This window comes from Colias croceus, chromosome 8 (assembly GCF_905220415.1).
Source record: "Colias croceus chromosome 8, ilColCroc2.1".
Classification (NCBI taxonomy): domain Eukaryota; kingdom Metazoa; phylum Arthropoda; class Insecta; order Lepidoptera; family Pieridae; genus Colias; species Colias croceus.
Genome location: NC_059544.1, coordinates 9,893,711 through 9,911,066, shown reverse-complemented (window position 1 = coordinate 9,911,066; position 17,356 = coordinate 9,893,711). Strand labels below are relative to the sequence as shown.

Here is a 17,356-nt window from a genome sequence, read left to right as displayed (position 1 = left end):
TAATAACATAATAAGAAGTTAAGATTGAAGAACCTAATTCTGCCTGCCCATAATCATAAAAATATTTGAAGGTATTTAATTTGGTAAAACAAAAGAAGGAACTAGAAACTCTGAATTCTAATTGTGATTCTGATTGCAAATGCAGGTCGTGTGGTGTCAGACGTCAGTAAAAACTAAAAGTGGTAAAAAGTTGGAGACCAAGAAGACGTACGCTAAATATTTTATATTCATAAAAATAAACAAGTTGTTATCTGTTTTCGTATATGAAGTACCGTAGTAATCAAATCGCTATCAGTTTATTATTATTGAAGTTCACTTCATATTATATTTACATAGTTTAATTTATTAAATACCACCGATAAGAAATTTAGTTTACTTGCGAGTTCTTCTGCAGCGAAAACGTGTTAGAAGTTCGAGCCATATTACTTGCTCTGTGGTTCGAGCCTTCAAGGTAATTTTACAGCAAAAGCAATTAGGTACCTACTTATTTTTAAAATAATTATTGTAATGGGGGGGGGGGGGGGGGCAATTGTTATTTGTTGTTACTTTATCCCCAATGGAAATATTTACCTTGTTAGATTTCTTACGTTGTGATATTTTAAGTTAATTATTCTTATTGTATCTGCTGTTAACATTGAGAACAGCAGGATGGTAACTTGTCTAGCAAAAAAAAAATATTTTTTTTTCTATGGAAATGATGGTTTCTGATATTTTTTTTAATTATGTATATTTATATATCACTCAATTAATTATTTTCTCATAGGTAGTAGGTACATCCTTATTTAAATGCTAAGGATTATTATTAATTGTTTCTATCTACAATAAAGTTTTAATTTCAGTTACAAAAATGGATACATTGAAAAAGAATTGGTTCACTGAAGTATGTGAGATGTGGCCTGGTGGCACATTTTCCTTTGAAGTAAAGGAAGTTCTTCATAAAGAAAAGTCCAAGTATCAAGATATTTTGGTCCTTGATACAACTAGCTTTGGAAAAGTTCTTGTTTTAGATGGAATTATTCAATGCACACAGAAGGATGAATTTTCATATCAGGTAATTATAAAGTTAATATGAAGAATGATAATAGTAGATTATCATGTTTAGAGAAAATTTATGTATGAATTAAAAAAATTCAATAGAGTTTATTAAGAATTAAATAAAGTTGGTAGTTGGATTTAAATTAGTTTAAAATAGACTTACATCCTACTAGAAATATCTATCCTCACTTCTCTTAATTCTTTTTTCAGGAAATGATATCATTTCTGCCTTTGTGTTGCCACAAGAATCCTGAAAAGGTGCTCATTGTTGGTGGAGGGGATGGGGGTGTGGCCAGAGATGTGGCTAAACACCCAAAAGTTAAGGAAATTGTGCAGGTATATATTATTTTAAATATTGTAATAATGTATACTAATATTATAAAGCTGAAGAGTTTGTTTGTTTGAATGCGATAATCTCAGAAAAGAATGGTCCAATTTGAAAAATTCTTGATGTTGGATTGCCCATTTATTGAAGGCTATAGCCTATATTATATTGTCACGCTAAGACCAACAGAAGCGAAGCCACACAGGTGAAACTGCTGAGCACAGATAATGATATTTATCTTTATTTTTGGATAAAACTTACTTTTAAAATTGTATTGAAATCATGTTAAACATTTTTTAGTATAATAGTTATTGTTTTTAATAGCCAGCATGGAATACAAGGTAATATTGGCTTAACTTTATTTAATTTTTTCCATTTTTGCCTATCACTTTTCGAAAAAAAATACAATAAGTATGTATTAAAAAAAGATTTTTAGTAACTATAAAATAATTTACTAAAAATATAGATTTTTCTTAGTTAGTGCATAGATATATATTATACTGTGTATCAACAGAACATTGTAATGTGGTTCTTATCATTACTAGGAGAGATAAAATAAATTCAAATGAAGGTTAAATACAAATAAATGGGCATTGTCTCGCCAAGATTGGAGTGTAATATTTTTATCTTATCTAGGGTCTAAGGGCACATTATGTGTGCATTCTATAATTTAAAATTATTTAAATTTAATTTTTTAATGTTTATTTCTTTATAGAAAAACTAGCTTATCGCACGCGGCGTATATACTAAAACCTTTCTCTTGAATCACTATCTATTAAAAAAAACCACATCAAAATCCGTTGCGTAGTTTTAAAGATTTAAGCATACAAAGGGACATAGGGACAGAGAAAGCGACTTTGTTTTATACTATGTAGTGAAGTTCGCAGTATTAATAATTAGCTATAACCATTTACTTGCATTAAGATAAGGACTCAATGAAAATAATTATACACAACACACAAATTATTAATATTTTTATGTTATGATTTCAGGTAGAAATTGATGAGAAAGTAATAGAAGTGTCCAAGAAATATCTGCCATTCATGGCAGTAGGATTCGAAAGCGAAAAGTTAAAATTACATGTTGGCGATGGCTTTGAATTTATGAAGAATCATAGTCAAGAGTTTGACGTCATTATAACAGACAGCAGTGATCCTGTAGGACCAGCCGTCAGTTTATTCCAAGAGAATTACTTTGCGCTCATGAAAAGTGCTTTAAAACCAAACGGAATTGTGTGTTCGCAAGCTGGTACTTTTTGGTATAGCATGGATTTAGTCTCGAGCACATTAAACATTTGTAAAAACCAATTTCCTAAATCAGCTTATGCGTGGACTTCAGTCCCGACGTATCCTTCAGGTCAAATCGGATTTGTGATTGGTTCACTCGATCCCGACGTACAATTCGACAAGCCCGCCATTACGTTTTCCCGCCAAGAAGAGTTATCTATGAATCTCCGGTACTATAATAGTGACATACATAAGGCTGCGTTCGTGCTTCCCACTTTTGTGAAAAATCAATTACATATCTAATTATATCTCACATTTCGAATATTGTACTTAGATGTGCATTTATATTTTTATTCTAAGCATAATATAATGTGTTAAGTAAAAACTAGATAAGTGTTATATTTTTTGAGGGTTATACTTGAATACTCACGAAAGATCTAAATCATGTTAATGACATTCCATTTACATTCCTGTTTTTATATTTATATTTAGTGTAAATTTTATCGAATCTTAGCAATATATTGCTGAAATATGAGTTTGCTCAAATACATAACTGTTACAAATGTTTTCATTGTTGTTACATATATTTATAAATGTTGTATCAGGTCCATTAAATTTTATTTTGTATATTAAAGTTGTTTCTTTTATCACTCACACAATTTCTATTAAATTTTTTATTTAAAAGACGAAGAAAATGAAACAACATAATTAATCGGTATAATTGTTTATTCACTATTTAAAGGATCTTCTTTGCTTGCTTTAGAAACGTTAAGACCTTTATCCATGGCATCCTTTATTGCTGCAAAAACTGTTCCAGATCTAAATTTCTTAAATATTTTATCATTATGTACAGCGTGGTTATGTGCTGCTATCCTGTAATTATATTATTTAACGATTAGTATTTTACGGTTTGACTTGTGCAAATAATTCATTAACTACGCCGTGAAATCCAATATCTCATTCCAGAATGATAGAATTAAAAGGAAGATGCTTCCAAAATAAAGTTTTCTGTGAATTTTTACGCTATTGCATAGCTTCTATCGCGGGCCTTGAGCGCGGGGACCGAATCGAGAAATTCCTTACCGAAAAAACCTCACGCTCCCCACTCCGACGGGCGGAGGTGTGGCTTGAAGGCATAGCATGCAATAGCTTTACCGCGGCAGTCCCCGAGTGCCACACGTCTTTTTTTTTGTTTATAATGTAGGTATTAGCAGGCAAACGAGCTGGCGCGTCACCGGATTAAAATGCGCTGATTGGCGCCGCCCATAATCACCCACAAGACCTGTACGGTTGCAGGTGTGTTGCCGGCCTTTTAGGGAAGAGTACGCTCTCTTTTTGAAGTACCCTAAGTCGTATCTGTCCGGAATTGAGTATTTGAATAAAAATTTTTTTTGTGCTAAATGGAAAGATTATATATTAGTTTTATCACAAAACTATTTTTTATTTTTTTTGCAATAATTCAAAAGTTATTTCAAAATAAAAATTAGTCTTTGAATCCAGTACCGAAAACACACCGACAACTCCCGAAGCGTCACCCGGACGCGTGTGACGTCATAATGTTAGTTTTCACACATTGCAGTTGATACAAAAACGTATACAACTAAAACATTTTGACGTCACATCTATGGTGACCAGTCATGGCGCGTTTATAGTCACGTGATTTTAATTTAAATTTCATCAATTTTTAATTGCTTATAATTAATTGAAAAAAAATTTTTTTGGAGTTTTTTTTGCATTAAATATCAATATTATTAATAATAAGGTTTTAAAATACATTAAAAAAATCAATAATTTTTTTTTTATTCAAATACTCAATTGCTGAGCTCGGGAGGTCGAATTATATATTCTAGGAGGTAGCAACGTTGACAAGTGAGCATTTTAGTATAGTTGGTTCTTTGATATGCTGTTCCTCTTGCTATTTCGGTTACAGTCCGGGCTGTCTGGCTGGCCGCAGTGGTTGCGTTTAATAGTGCGCATCTTATCTGCACAGGAAAATATCCTTAATTTAAAGTCATTTTTTAACGCGTAATTTTTAATCTTTTGCCTTTAGATAGATCCATTAGACATACATTTTTTATTGCAAGACGTTTTTTTCGTTGTTAAATAGGTGCCAGACGCAATTTTTATTTCAATATAATTAAAATATCATCGAAATAAGTGAAATTCCATCAACATGAGTCCCAGTGAAGGATAAGTAATCACTGTGTTACAAGTTATACTATATATAATATTCATTTTACTATTTACAGTTTTTTTGTAACAATCTACCATATCGCCTCTTTTTTCCCAACGAACCTCAAATAGGACGTTAATGTAAACTTGATAAAAACCAAATTTCATCAAGAAATTAAAGACTTTTTAACGGATTTTAAACGCGATTTATTCATTGTATTATTTTCCCAAGTCTTTAATTTCAAAATGTATAATACTCGCGTAAAATCAAACACTAGAAAATACAAATATCATCAAATTCATATTTATACCCAAAAGTGTAATAAATATGAAACCATCTATTAAAAATATTAGTTTACTAATTATTCAATATAAGTATTAAAAAAGGATAATATAATATAAATAATAAAGTTATTACTTACCTTTTAAGCGGACTCATGTTGATGTAATTTCACTTATTTCGATGACATTTTAGTTATATTGAAATAAAAATTGCGTATGGCACCTATTTTACAACGAAAAAAACGTCTTGCAATAAAAAAATTATGTCTGATGGATCTATCTAAAGGCAAAAGATTAAAAATTACGCGTTAAAAAATGACTTTAAATTAAGGATATTTTCCTGTGCAGATAAGATGCGCACTAATAAACGCAACCACTGCGGCCAGCCAGACAGCCCGGACTCTAACCGAAATAGCAAGAGAAACAGTATATCAAAAACCCAACTATACTAAAATGACTTTTTTTTAAACGTTGCTAGCTCCCGTACTAATAGGAATTGTGTTAAAAATAGCTTTACCTTTGTACAACAACATCGCCCTTAGTAAATATTAATGCAGGGCACTTTCTGTTATTTAAATAGTCCACGCATCGCCATTGTCGCGAGTTATCCTTATTTGTATGTTTTAAATAATACATAAAGTTATTGAGAATCATTTGTAAAGATCCACGATTCGATACTGTGTAGTGTAACGTTGGTATGCCTGGAAAAAACAATTTCAAAATAATGATATTAAAAAAATAACTAGTTAAAAATCGCTATTATCCATCCCAATAAATCGTTTTTTAGGACCTTGTTTGGATTAAATTGAATAAAATTGACATAGAACTTAATCATTGTAAAAAAAAAATATGTGAAATTAATGATTTATTTATTTATTCCTTTACAAAGATTAAGTCCTTGAGTGACAACTAAACTGAAAGTGTTCAGTCCTCTTTATGGAATTGAATAAAATTACAATGAGAAATTTTTTACTTATTATTTTAGATAGTTCAGAAAAGTGAAAAAGTACTCACATTGGCTTGTGTCTTTGTTTTCTACATCTGTTCTATTTTCTGCCTTAACACTATCATTTACGCTGTACGAATCATTGCTGTAAAAAATAAGTAATTCATATTAGGTAGGTAGCCTATTGCTTGATATTAAAAGAGGGATAATTTACAAATAATAATAATATAATAATAATCGTTGATCCCGTACATCATGTTGTCCTCTAAATAAAATATTGAATCAAGATGTGAATTTGAACACAAAAATTATCCAAATTAGTGAAACAAACAAATCATAAACTTACATTTCCAAATCGTCATCAATAACTTCCGTTTGACTATTGTCTAATGTTATAATACAGTCTGCCTCAACACCCTGATACGTCGAATCTAATGTACATGGCTCATTGCTTGTTGGTATTGAGTTTACAATGTTCTGTAAGGAATATTGGTCTTTTCAAAAGATTTAAACTATAATTTATATTTTTAATGTTATGTATATAAAAGATTTTTAAATTATGTAGTAAGTGAAATTTAAATAGTTTTGAGACATACACAAAATATTTTTTGGCTCATTAAGTAATAAGTTTTTGTTTTTCATGAAGTTTTTATTTCTTGATAAAATGCAGAAATATTAAAATTCAATTTGGCTCTCAAGCACTTTAATTGCTGTCAAAGGCCATTAAGACCTAGCATTTCTGGAACAATATAATATGAAGCTTTTTTTGTAGTTATCACAAAAATGATAGAAAATTCCATTACCACATCTTGTAATCCTCTGATATGTAGATCTTTGGCGGCAACTATAAATTCATTTATATTCTCAAAATGCACATAAACTTCTCCTGTGTAGACATATTCCAGTATTGAACTTAATGTTGTATAACTAATTTTCTGAAATAATAAACCAAAGTTATATTGATAATTGGCATCTATACAATGAATTTGTCAGCGTAAAATTTGTAAAATAATAAAAAAAATGAGGTTGGGCATAAGCATTACATATTAGTTTCACTGATAGATTTTATTCACAGAAAAGTAGAACCTTCTGTGTTCTGTCCAACTGAGAGATCTTTTTTTGGCCTGACTGGGAATCAAACTTAGGCTGGTTGCAGAGCTTGACCGACCATCAGTGCGTACGTCAGTCGCGCTTGTCATATGTATGGAAATTCATAAAACCGTTCATAGCTAGACCGACCATACGCAAGCATATTGTCATGCGTATTAGTGTCATAGTCATACAATTGTTGATGCGTATCGTCAGAACCGACGGTACGCACTGATGGTCGGTCAAGCTCTGCAACCAGCCTTAGGAGGTTCTTAACATGTATAAATTACTGGACAAAGAATTGAGTAAAGCAGCAATATACTATAAAGGGACTGAAATATAAAAATAGCTATAACTTACATTTAAAAATATTACTGGATGTTCACATTTAGTTGATGAAATAATTTCCTTCAGATATGGACTAGCGAGTGCCATTATCACCTTGTGTACTTTGACAAAGTGTCCATCGGCTGCCAATGTCATATCAACAAATTCTTCATTCTTAGAAAATTAAGGTATAGTATATAAATTGTATATTTAATGAAAGTATGTGTGCAGTAATTAATTTATTATAATTTAAACGGTAGGCCGTATACTTTGTGGTTTTATAATGTACTATTAAGAACTACTATTAACATACTATATATACGCATCTACTACTATTATACCTAATAACTACTATTATATACGCATACTAGTAAGAAAATCATGCACAATGTATATAGATATAAACTTCATCATTATTAATTGTTGTTGATGTCTAAGTGCTAGTATTATTAATTGATTTAATTATACTTTAACAATGAATGAGACTATTACAATATTTACCTGCTGTAAATCACTCAAACCACTAGAAATATTACTTAAATGTTCACTCCAGGACAAGGAGTATCGTAGATTTTTGGCCATGTTTATGTTAAATAATTGTTAATTTATAATAAATTAAAATCAATTATTTATTTACATTCAATATAATAGGTATAACAAAAATGACGTTGACTTATGTTGACATTGACATCTCTGTGATTGACATCTAATGTTCTTTTTAGTATCTCAAATAGATAGCGCAAAGGCTTTTCTGCATAGAGTAATGTCAAACTTTTGCAATTAGGATTTTTTCGTTTTGAATTTAATATCAATTAGTGATTATTATCATTGATATATACTGATAGCAGAAGTGATAGTGTTCGATTTGTATTTTGCAGCTGTTTTTTTTAATAGATAGAGTGATTCAAGAAGAAGGTTTTAGTATACATAATATAATTTATTAGGTTTTAGTTAAAGCGGGCAAAGCCGCGGGCGGTAAACTAGTAATTACTAAAATAAAAAACAAGTTTTGTATTGTAATTACTTATTTAATAGAAACGCCCTTCTGTGTTAATGTATTGTCATCGTAAGTTTCCAACACATCTGCCAAATGTTCATTATCTCTAGGCTTTTTAAATTGACGCCGCTTTTGTGAAACCTTTTTCCTTTTAGGCACAACAGGTTTTCTAGGGCCGTGATCTTGCATAGATTTAATTCCTTGTTTCTCCAAATATTCTTCAATTTTCGCGTCATCCATAGCATCTACCGCTGTCGCTCGCCATAATTTAACAAATTCTTCATCAACCTGTATACAAAAAAATTAGTATGTTAATATTCTGAGCATAAAAGTTATGTAATGTTAATGTTGAATATTATTTTAAAAGCAGCCATTGAAGTGGTAAGATATTATTACAGAAATCTTAATACTCTATGAAATTAGACAAAGACTAGAGAACTGTGTAGAATAAACTATTTGATATTATTTTTTCTATTGCAACTAACTAAAAAAAATAAACATCAAATTATAATTTCACAAAATAGTACTCACATCAAAATTAGCAGTCTTATCATTATAGAACAATATTTTCTTTTTATCTGTGGGCCTTGTTATGTACAATATTTCTTGTGCTAAATTCTTGAGTGCTCTTTCACAATGAGGTAGAGATTCCTGTACATCTTCTAAGAATATCCCACCCAGGCCTTTGAGATCATGTTGCTTCAACAACCTGTTGATATATTATTATAAATTAAATAAATTTTCTAAGAGAATATATTAAAATAAATAAATTTTCTAAGAGAAGATGTAATATTTCTTATAGCATGCATGTTTATCTTATTTGGGAAAAGTTATTTAAATTCTATGTTGTATTTTTTATATTAGAAGCTATAGGCAAAAATACTTTCTTACCTCAGCAATGATTTTTTATCTTTAATTTTAAACACAGGTTTGAATATGTACTTTCCATCAAGAGAACATTCTATTTTGGGGTTGTTCTGCAGTGCTTCTGTTTGCAGCCACTGAAATAATTGTAATTATAACTTACCTACTCTTTGTTATCCTATTAATTTTATAAAAATTATAGATAGGGAGGCGAAGAGGGGAATTTTCTGTAATACTCGAGCGTGGCAGTTTAAGATATGAGAGATACCTTAGACCTAATAGAACAACCTTGTTAACTATTTAGCTCTATATGTAGTGACGCGCGCCTAGGATAGACGATCAGATTAGTAAAAAAAAATCGATAGTCTGAAATACTCGAGCGCGTCAGATTAATATATTGGGGGTTGATTTTAGTGTTTTAAGACTAAATTTAACTAATCTGACCATAAGTCCTTGACGCCGCCGAGTTATAGGGTCGCGAACTTGTAAAAAAAAAACGTTAATCCGGCATTCTCGAGCGCGATTGTTTTTATTTTTATTTTGAAGAATATAATCTAAAACTTACTAAAAATACAAAATCTGCCGGTTTCCGCATGACCGGAAGTCTGGAGGAGCCATTTCATCTTCCGAAAAACGCGTTGCAGCATAAAAGTCGCGAACTTTACTTTTTCCAAAAAAAAAGTTTAAATAAACAAAAAAGGTAATTTTATTTTACAAAAAAAGGTCTCTTTTCATTTTTGTCCAAAGTTAAAACTTTTTTTACTTGAAGCATCGTAAAAAGTCAAACTCCCGGTTTTTTGTGTATATCTCGAAAACTGAGGGAGTTAAGAAAAATTGATATGGAATAACGATGATTAAAAAAAAGAAACCCACAAACCTTTTTCGGTCAGATTAAGAGAACCCACCAACATTTTTGTCAGATTAAGAAAATATGCTTTCAGGATACCGAGATAAACCTCCCCTATGAAAATCTGACGCGCTCGAGTATTTCAAAAGGACTCTTTTTTTCTGCATTTTCAAAAATTCATCATAACTTATCGTCATGTCGTAATCGTCAGTTTTTTTAAGGGGAGCTTCCTTGGGGCCTACTTAACACCCCTTCCGAAAATCTGACGCGCTCGAGTAAATTTTTTTTTTGTGCATTTTTGACGAATTTATATGCCTAGCCCCACCACGCAAACCGGCAGATTAGTATACCGTTGTTATCAGAGGGACTTGGGGCATACGTAGTATGAATATCTGACGCGCTCGAGAATGCCCAAGTAACTGTCTTTTTTTACATTTTTGAAAATCCGTACACGCCAAACCCACCGCTAAAATGGTTTTTACCATAGAAGCTTTTCTTTTCGAAATTATTTTCTCTTTCGATTTTGATAAGTCTCGACGACGCCGTTGAATTACGTCATTTAGCTACCTCGCCTCCCTATCTATTAAAATTTGCGAAGATTAAGAGATGTTTTTCTCTTTCTATAAATTATAGTTTGGAGTAGTGGATAGGCTAGTTTATATTTGTGTACCAACTGCTACAGAATAATTTATTAAAATAAGTACCAACTATTTACTATTTAATAGAGTTAGTCAAAAGTCAAAACCATGAAATGATTTTTTTTCTAATGGAGCAGACCTGTTTTATCTTATTTCCTACATCCAACTGGTTGGTTTCATCGAGGATCTCGTCCAGGGACAGTGGATGGTCGTCACCTTCCTGGTGCCTCGCCTTCATGTGCCGCACAATCCTGGCAAGCACTCCGAATCTGTAGGAGGAGCTGCCTGCCATGGTTTTGTAGCTGCAATATTGAATTAGTATTTATAATTATTCTTGTAAGTAAATATTTGGTGTAACATTGAATAGTGCTTTATAATTTTTCTTCTGAGATATTGTTGTATAAGTTTATTATGAGCACATCTTTTCTGTAGTTTCTTTTTAAGTTTTAAGTTTTTTACTAATTTTCATTTAATAGCAAAATATAAGTAGACAAAGACAATTTCAATGCTGCGAAAGAAACATGAATATAATATCTGTTCTTAAGATATAAGTATTTATAGAATAATTCAAGTATTATGACATTTGTTACTTACTTGGATGCATCCAACTTAGGTGCAGCATTAGCTGAGGAGCTAGAAGACTTAGACTTCTTTTTGCTGTCATCTTTATAAGGGGACTCATCTTTCTTCTTCTTTTCAACACTGAAAGATGGGTTCAATAAATTAAGTTTATAATGTTGGTGATGGAATGTGTACAAAATGAAATAGTGAACTATGCTAAGGACTTCTCTTTTCCATTATATTTAGGACTTTCTACTACCACTATTATTTATAGCTTGAATCATGAATGAGGATGTTCTCAATTTTAAGTGATGTGTAAATTTACTACAATCACCTAAATTCAGCAAAATTGAGAAGTTAAAGGATTTAATTATAATTGCACAGTAAGTGGGAGTGAGACGGGCGAAAGTTGCCCTGAGCGCTGGACAATGTATAAATCATATAGTTAGTAGGCTACGAACATTCAACAAGTATGTAACATACCTTGGCGTAGCAAGTGCTTTTTTTCTGAACGCCTCACGCTCCCGCAACAGAGCAGGATCCATATTTATTTGATAATAAACTGATAACGGTTAGTAAAAAATTATTTATACTAGTTAAATATTCATTGTTTTCATTCCATATTTTCTTTTCTTCACTTTCAATCGATTTCTCGATGCAGACTTTCAGACAAATGTCATGCGTCAACTGTCAATTGTCAAATGTCAAGGTAATATTGGATGTCATTTAGTAAGGTCCGTTCGGAAATAAATTTCGGATTGAATTAAAACACATAAAATAAATACAAATACATATTATATATTATTATTAATACATTAAGACTTAGGTATTGTTAGTTGCATACTTTGTAGTAAAATATCACAATTTTTTGTTACTTAATAATCAAAAGTCTCAATCATAATTATATTGTGAAAATATTAATAATTTAACGATCTAATATAATAACATTTTCAAACAAAATATTTTTAATTACAAGGGTAGCAATGTCTCAGTTTTGTTTAAAAAAAATAGGTCTAAAATTAAGTGAAAATAAAACCAGCATGGAGTTTGTTTACTGTTTTTGTCGAGAATTTAACCTTCATTAGAGCAACGTTTTTGTGTAACAAACTTAATATGGTTATTTATAGGCACGTAATTAATTAAAAAAAAAATAAAATAAAAGTAAACTTGTTTTCAAAATTAGAATATAAAGCAGCGCGGGAAGGAATTATTTGTCCCAGTGGCGAGTTTTGAGTTTTGCCTGTTATCCGCATTTTTCCGTCTTGTGTTGTCACTGTTTTAGTAATCGCGAGGTTGAGTGGACGCGCACAGAATCTATTATTTTGTAAGTACGAAAGTTTGTTTCGCGATACGTCGCGATAAAATACATTGTATTAATAATCAGGCCGAATGTATTTAACTTTTAAAAATAGATTTCGGATTTATAATTATTGAAAGTTTTACATATTGTTGTTAATGATAAATTTTTAAAATCGAGGTTTTTATAAATGAGGTCATGATTTAACACTTTAACTATAAACTTAGCCTATAAATCATGCAAATTTTATAATTAATATTATAATAATTGATGTAATCGTTATTGCTTAAAATTATAATACTATAATTTGTTATAGACTTATATTAACTTAAATAATTTTTTCATCTAAGTTTGTTATTGTCATTACTTAGTTATGTATTTTTATATTGTTTACATAACTAACTAATTATTTTTTTATATATTTTAGGTGTTTTGACAAATTTGATGTATCTAACTAAATTGTTATTATTATTTGCGAAGACGTTATCATCATTGTATTGAATATTGATGTTGTATTGCACGTTTTTACACGTTAAGTTATCGAAAGTATTTAGTATAGTAGGTATGGTACAAGTTAAAACTAAAAAAAAATGTTTTTATTTAATTCATCAAATCTTATTTATTTTGTTTCAGATAAAGATGTGGCTACATCAATTCTTCTACAACGTCATATTTTTGTTAATTATTTTACAGTGGTAAGTACTAAGTACCCTCATAATTTAACAATGTTTATTCCATTAGTTAGTTATTTACAAAAAATCTTTCGATTGTATTATCACTATGTATTGTATTATTATGTGTGTGTGTAAAACTATGTGTAGGTAGGTACATAAGACGTTGTAACCAATAATTAGTATTACAAAGCTATTTTACGACCGGTAATAATTATTAATATGTATTACGTTCATATTCTTTTCTTCGAAAAAACCAAAACAATCATAAATATTAAATTTAATTGAAGAGAAAAGCAAATATTGATCCAAAATAAAAAATTATAAGTTTAGCGGTACTATTAATATTTAATAATGCTGCACATTGCGCTGCGCGGTTTTAAATCCTATTGTATCGAAAACACAATCGTAAATCTAGTTTTAATGAAATCGATATCTTATCTCGTTAGTACTAAATCTATATCTTATCCAACCAAAATATTGTGAAGAGGAAATGTTTTTGATAGTTTGTTTGCATCGATACCTTTATGTAAAACTCCTTGCTCAAGAAAGCTATTTTATTCCTGATCGAAATTTGTTGCTTTTTATTTCAAATAATTTGCAATAAAATAAATACCTACTCAAAAGCTTATCTATAGTGCATTTAACGTTTATGCTCATAACACTTGCTCATTCCACGTAAAATAATTTATTAACAGTTATAAAAAAGTAGTAAATATGAAAATAAGCGGATTTAAAAATTTCAGAGTTTCTTTGTAAATTAAACTAAAATAACATATGCGATTATAAATATTGTGTAGATTTAAAATAGAGTATAGCTGTTTAAAAGCTTGAGCTCGCGGTTTTTCGCACTATAGGTAGTACATCATCATCATCATCATCACTACATAGTATAAAACAAAGTCGCTTTCTCTGTCCCTATGTTCCTTTGTATGCTTAAAACTTTAAAAATACGCAACGGATTTAGACGCGGTTTTTTTAATAGATAGAGTGATTCAATAGGAAGGTTTTAGAATATAATTTATTAGGTTTGAGACAAAGCGGGCGAAGCCGCGGGCGATGAGCTAGTTATAGTATAAAGAGAACAAGTAAGTTATCTTCGAACAAAGATACATCGTACGGTTGATTTGTACATAGTATTCTACGAACATAATATAATATTGAACTTAATATGTAAGTACCTATTACATATTATATTAAGTTCAATATTATATTATGTATTATGCTAAAGAGTATTTTAAATCCAGGGATCTTCCTCGTCCTCATAAACTTTCGCACTTAAAATTGTAGGAGATCCAAACTTTTTTGTCTTTACTTACCGTTTACCTACCGTTTGGACACCAAAAGCATTGCTCAGGCATAGCACCATAAACCGTCTGTAATAGACGTACAGGCCAACGACGACGACCTACCGTTTAACACGTTCACTGCGGCACAGAAATATCTGTACTTTCCATTACTGCGTTACGGGTCGTTTTAAACCTTGTCCTATACCAGAGATTGTGGCGGCACGAGGCATATTAAACCCCACCGCCCGTAGGAGACCAAAATCGTTTTTTTGGCGCCAAATAAGACAAAGTGTGCGGCTTTTGTCGTGATTATTATTAACAATGAGTTCCTTAACCTAAATCTACCGTCGCCCGTGGTTAGATTAGTTAGTTTAGATTCTAGGGGTAAAATAAAATGTGGGGTCTGATGTACCCCATACCGCACTGAACAATAGCAGTTTTTCATATAATTTAGTGATGGGAAAAGAAATATCGATTTTATTTAATTGTATTTATTTATCAAACTTATGGATGTTTTTCATTAAAACAGGCCAAACAATAATAGTTGATTCAATGAACAAACACACTAATAGTAATCATGATTATCAACCTATTTGAAGAAAGTTACTCAACATGTCACATTCACGATTCTATTAACGATATTTATTATAACGAGTAATTAGGATGTTTGAAAATTACCTGTATCCACATTCAAGTCCTTCTTTGTAAAAGCTTCAATAAGTTGTTCCATAAATAGTCTCGAATGCGTTACACAACACTAACCGCGTGAAGCTAGCTTAGGGTGCGGTACGAGGTGCGTGGTGGTACGAGGTGTTCGCAACCTCGTTCCGCACTGTGTTAGAATTTTTATTTGTTCAGTGCGGCACGAGGTCTAAGAAACCCGGTATTAAGGTCGGTATACCATTGAACTAGGAATCAATAGCACATCTCAGATATATAGATATCACTTTCCTACACTGAACCAGATGGAAGTTATGCCTCCCGCACGACAGAGAAGTTTAAGTTTTTTCCTACCGCTATAACGACGAGACACGGACAGGGTGTTTCAAGCCCTGTTTCGCAGCTAACGTGTTAATAGTTGAGGGTGCTACCGACCGTACTAGGTTAAATATATATATGTATGTATATTTTGAACACAAAGAACATGGGTAACTAAAATAGAGCGTAAGCAAAAATTTAATTAGCTAAAGAATCAGATGACCATGTTTTGGCAAAAGCTTAACCATAGAGACTTTGCTAGATAAAAAGGTTTCGGCCTAAGCACTCTCATACGATAGTTTAATTAACTTTGTGTTTCGTTGTTAAAACACATTTCAAGAGACTTGTAAGTTGAGATGTGACGTCATCGTCATCGCGCGACGCGTCAAAATTTTCGCTCTATTCTTTATTTTTGGCGGGAATTTTTTGGCATAGACAATCAATGGCGGATCTAGGGCGGATCCCTGTTAGAGGATATTTAAGTTCGACGTGAAGTGCCAATCGGTGACAATACTTCTGCGGCTTCCAGCGTTTAATTGGATTGCAACACAAACTGTGATTATTCCAATTACGTTTATTGGATAATGTGTATTTTGCTTTGAACGAATTATGGGGTTAACTGCTGGATTGTATGTCATGGATATTGGATATGTTGTAGCCTGTAGGCAGTGCACGCATACAACGTACTGTATCTTCTTCAACTAAATTGCTACGTCAGACTACTACAGGTCGATTGCTTATTGATTGTAAGTTGTAACTAAAAATAAACAACCATTTTTATTGCAATAACGCCGTACATTTACAGTCGTATAAATCAAAATGGACTGCAGGCTACAATCATGCCAATTTCACAATATCATCCGCCAGGGACTAATTTTAATATGAATTTTTATTTTTATAGAAGTGTGGTTTTGTAGGAGAGATTATTAGTGTAGAGATTTGTTTTTTAATGAATACCTATATAAAGTTGTATTATACTACCCATCAAAATAAATATTAAGTAAACAAACATATTAACTAATAGATAATCACAAATCAATATCGATATAATATTAATTCAGTCCATAGCATGTGGGTTAATGACTCAATCATTTGGATATAAAAACACATTAGAATTGACACAATATTACATTGGCTTGCCGCTTGTGGGATAGTTCAGGATACATCGCCCATTTTTGCAAGTGACTACTATCAAGCTGATTTTCCGTTTGTAGCTTTATTTTAATGATACACCGAATAATTTCGTGTACGAAACTCTCGATTGTGGTAGCTAACAGAGATAACAAGGATAAAATTTTTTGATTTGATGGTTCTCAAATATTTATTACGCATTTTGTAGGACAATATGTCTGTTGAATTATATAAACATTAACTAAGTGAAAACAAAAAAATCAGCTTGTTAGTAATCATTTATGATGACCTCGTTATCGATACACTTTGGAAAGGGGGACTCTTTGAACAAACCATAGATTTTGTAGGACAAATATTTTTTCGAATAATTTAGGTAATTATCTTGAGATTGAACAAAAAAAAAATTCAGTTAGTAATAAATATTTGAGAACCATCAAATCAAAATTTTTTATCCTTGTTATCTCTGTTAGCTACCACAATCGAGACTTTCGTACACGAAATTATTGGGCGTCTCATCAAAATAAAGCTACAAACGGAAAATTAGCTTGATAATAGTCACTTGCAAAAATGGGCGATGTATCCTGAACTAGGAGGTAAATAATTTGCTATGTCCTTTATCCTTGTTTTGTTCTCTAAGGACGAGAGACAAGCTGGTATTTGACGTCCTTATAAAATGTGTTT

The 17,356-nt window shown here is 31.2% G+C and overlaps 4 protein-coding genes across 8 annotated transcripts in view; 2 read left to right on the top strand and 2 right to left on the bottom strand.

Annotated features, from left to right (window-relative positions):
* The first annotated feature begins 145 nt into the window (after nt 1-145).
* Nucleotides 146-3,215, top strand: LOC123694020 (spermidine synthase). Of its 2 annotated transcripts, none has more exons than XM_045639316.1 (4): nt 146-451; nt 840-1,051; nt 1,246-1,371; nt 2,353-3,215. In XM_045639316.1, exons 2-4 carry the CDS (start codon nt 848-850, stop codon nt 2,887-2,889), a joined length of 867 nt encoding a protein of 288 aa, XP_045495272.1. In that variant the 5' UTR covers nt 146-451; nt 840-847; the 3' UTR covers nt 2,890-3,215. The 2 variants fall into 2 exon arrangements, with proteins under 2 accessions (XP_045495272.1, XP_045495271.1); XM_045639315.1 differs by having other exon boundaries at nt 146-476.
* Nucleotides 3,216-3,294: 79 nt separating this feature from the next.
* Nucleotides 3,295-8,074, bottom strand: LOC123693687 (zinc finger protein 131-like). Of its 3 annotated transcripts, none has more exons than XM_045638878.1 (7): nt 7,904-8,073; nt 7,436-7,576; nt 6,790-6,921; nt 6,333-6,463; nt 6,055-6,131; nt 5,558-5,741; nt 3,295-3,459 (listed from the first exon to the last, which is right to left on the bottom strand). In XM_045638878.1, exons 1-7 carry the CDS (start codon nt 7,982-7,984, stop codon nt 3,312-3,314), a joined length of 894 nt encoding a protein of 297 aa, XP_045494834.1. In that variant the 5' UTR covers nt 7,985-8,073; the 3' UTR covers nt 3,295-3,311. The 3 variants fall into 3 exon arrangements, with proteins under 3 accessions (XP_045494834.1, XP_045494836.1, XP_045494835.1); XM_045638880.1 differs by having other exon boundaries at nt 7,436-7,545; nt 7,904-7,961; XM_045638879.1 differs by lacking the exon at nt 3,295-3,459 and adding an exon at nt 4,353-4,428 and having other exon boundaries at nt 5,533-5,741; nt 7,904-8,074.
* A 335-nt stretch (nt 8,075-8,409) lies between these two features.
* On the bottom strand, nt 8,410-11,929 carry LOC123693596 (transcription initiation factor IIE subunit beta). Its single transcript, XM_045638763.1, has 6 exons — nt 11,793-11,929; nt 11,343-11,450; nt 10,888-11,050; nt 9,291-9,400; nt 8,931-9,108; nt 8,410-8,687 (listed from the first exon to the last, which is right to left on the bottom strand). Exons 1-6 carry the CDS (start codon nt 11,852-11,854, stop codon nt 8,427-8,429), a joined length of 882 nt encoding a protein of 293 aa, XP_045494719.1. The 5' UTR covers nt 11,855-11,929; the 3' UTR covers nt 8,410-8,426.
* Nucleotides 11,764-17,356, top strand: part of LOC123693595 (chitooligosaccharidolytic beta-N-acetylglucosaminidase) — a 26,127-nt gene continuing 20,534 nt past the window's right edge. Inside the window, exons 1-2 of one of the 2 annotated variants that reach the window (XM_045638761.1) lie at nt 11,764-11,880; nt 13,240-13,301. In XM_045638761.1, the coding sequence (XP_045494717.1) occupies nt 13,246-13,301 (56 nt within the window). In that variant the 5' untranslated portion in view covers nt 11,764-11,880; nt 13,240-13,245. Of the gene's footprint in view, nt 11,881-12,529; nt 12,634-13,239; nt 13,302-17,356 lie in introns of those variants that run through there. The other variant, XM_045638762.1, reaches the window with a different exon arrangement.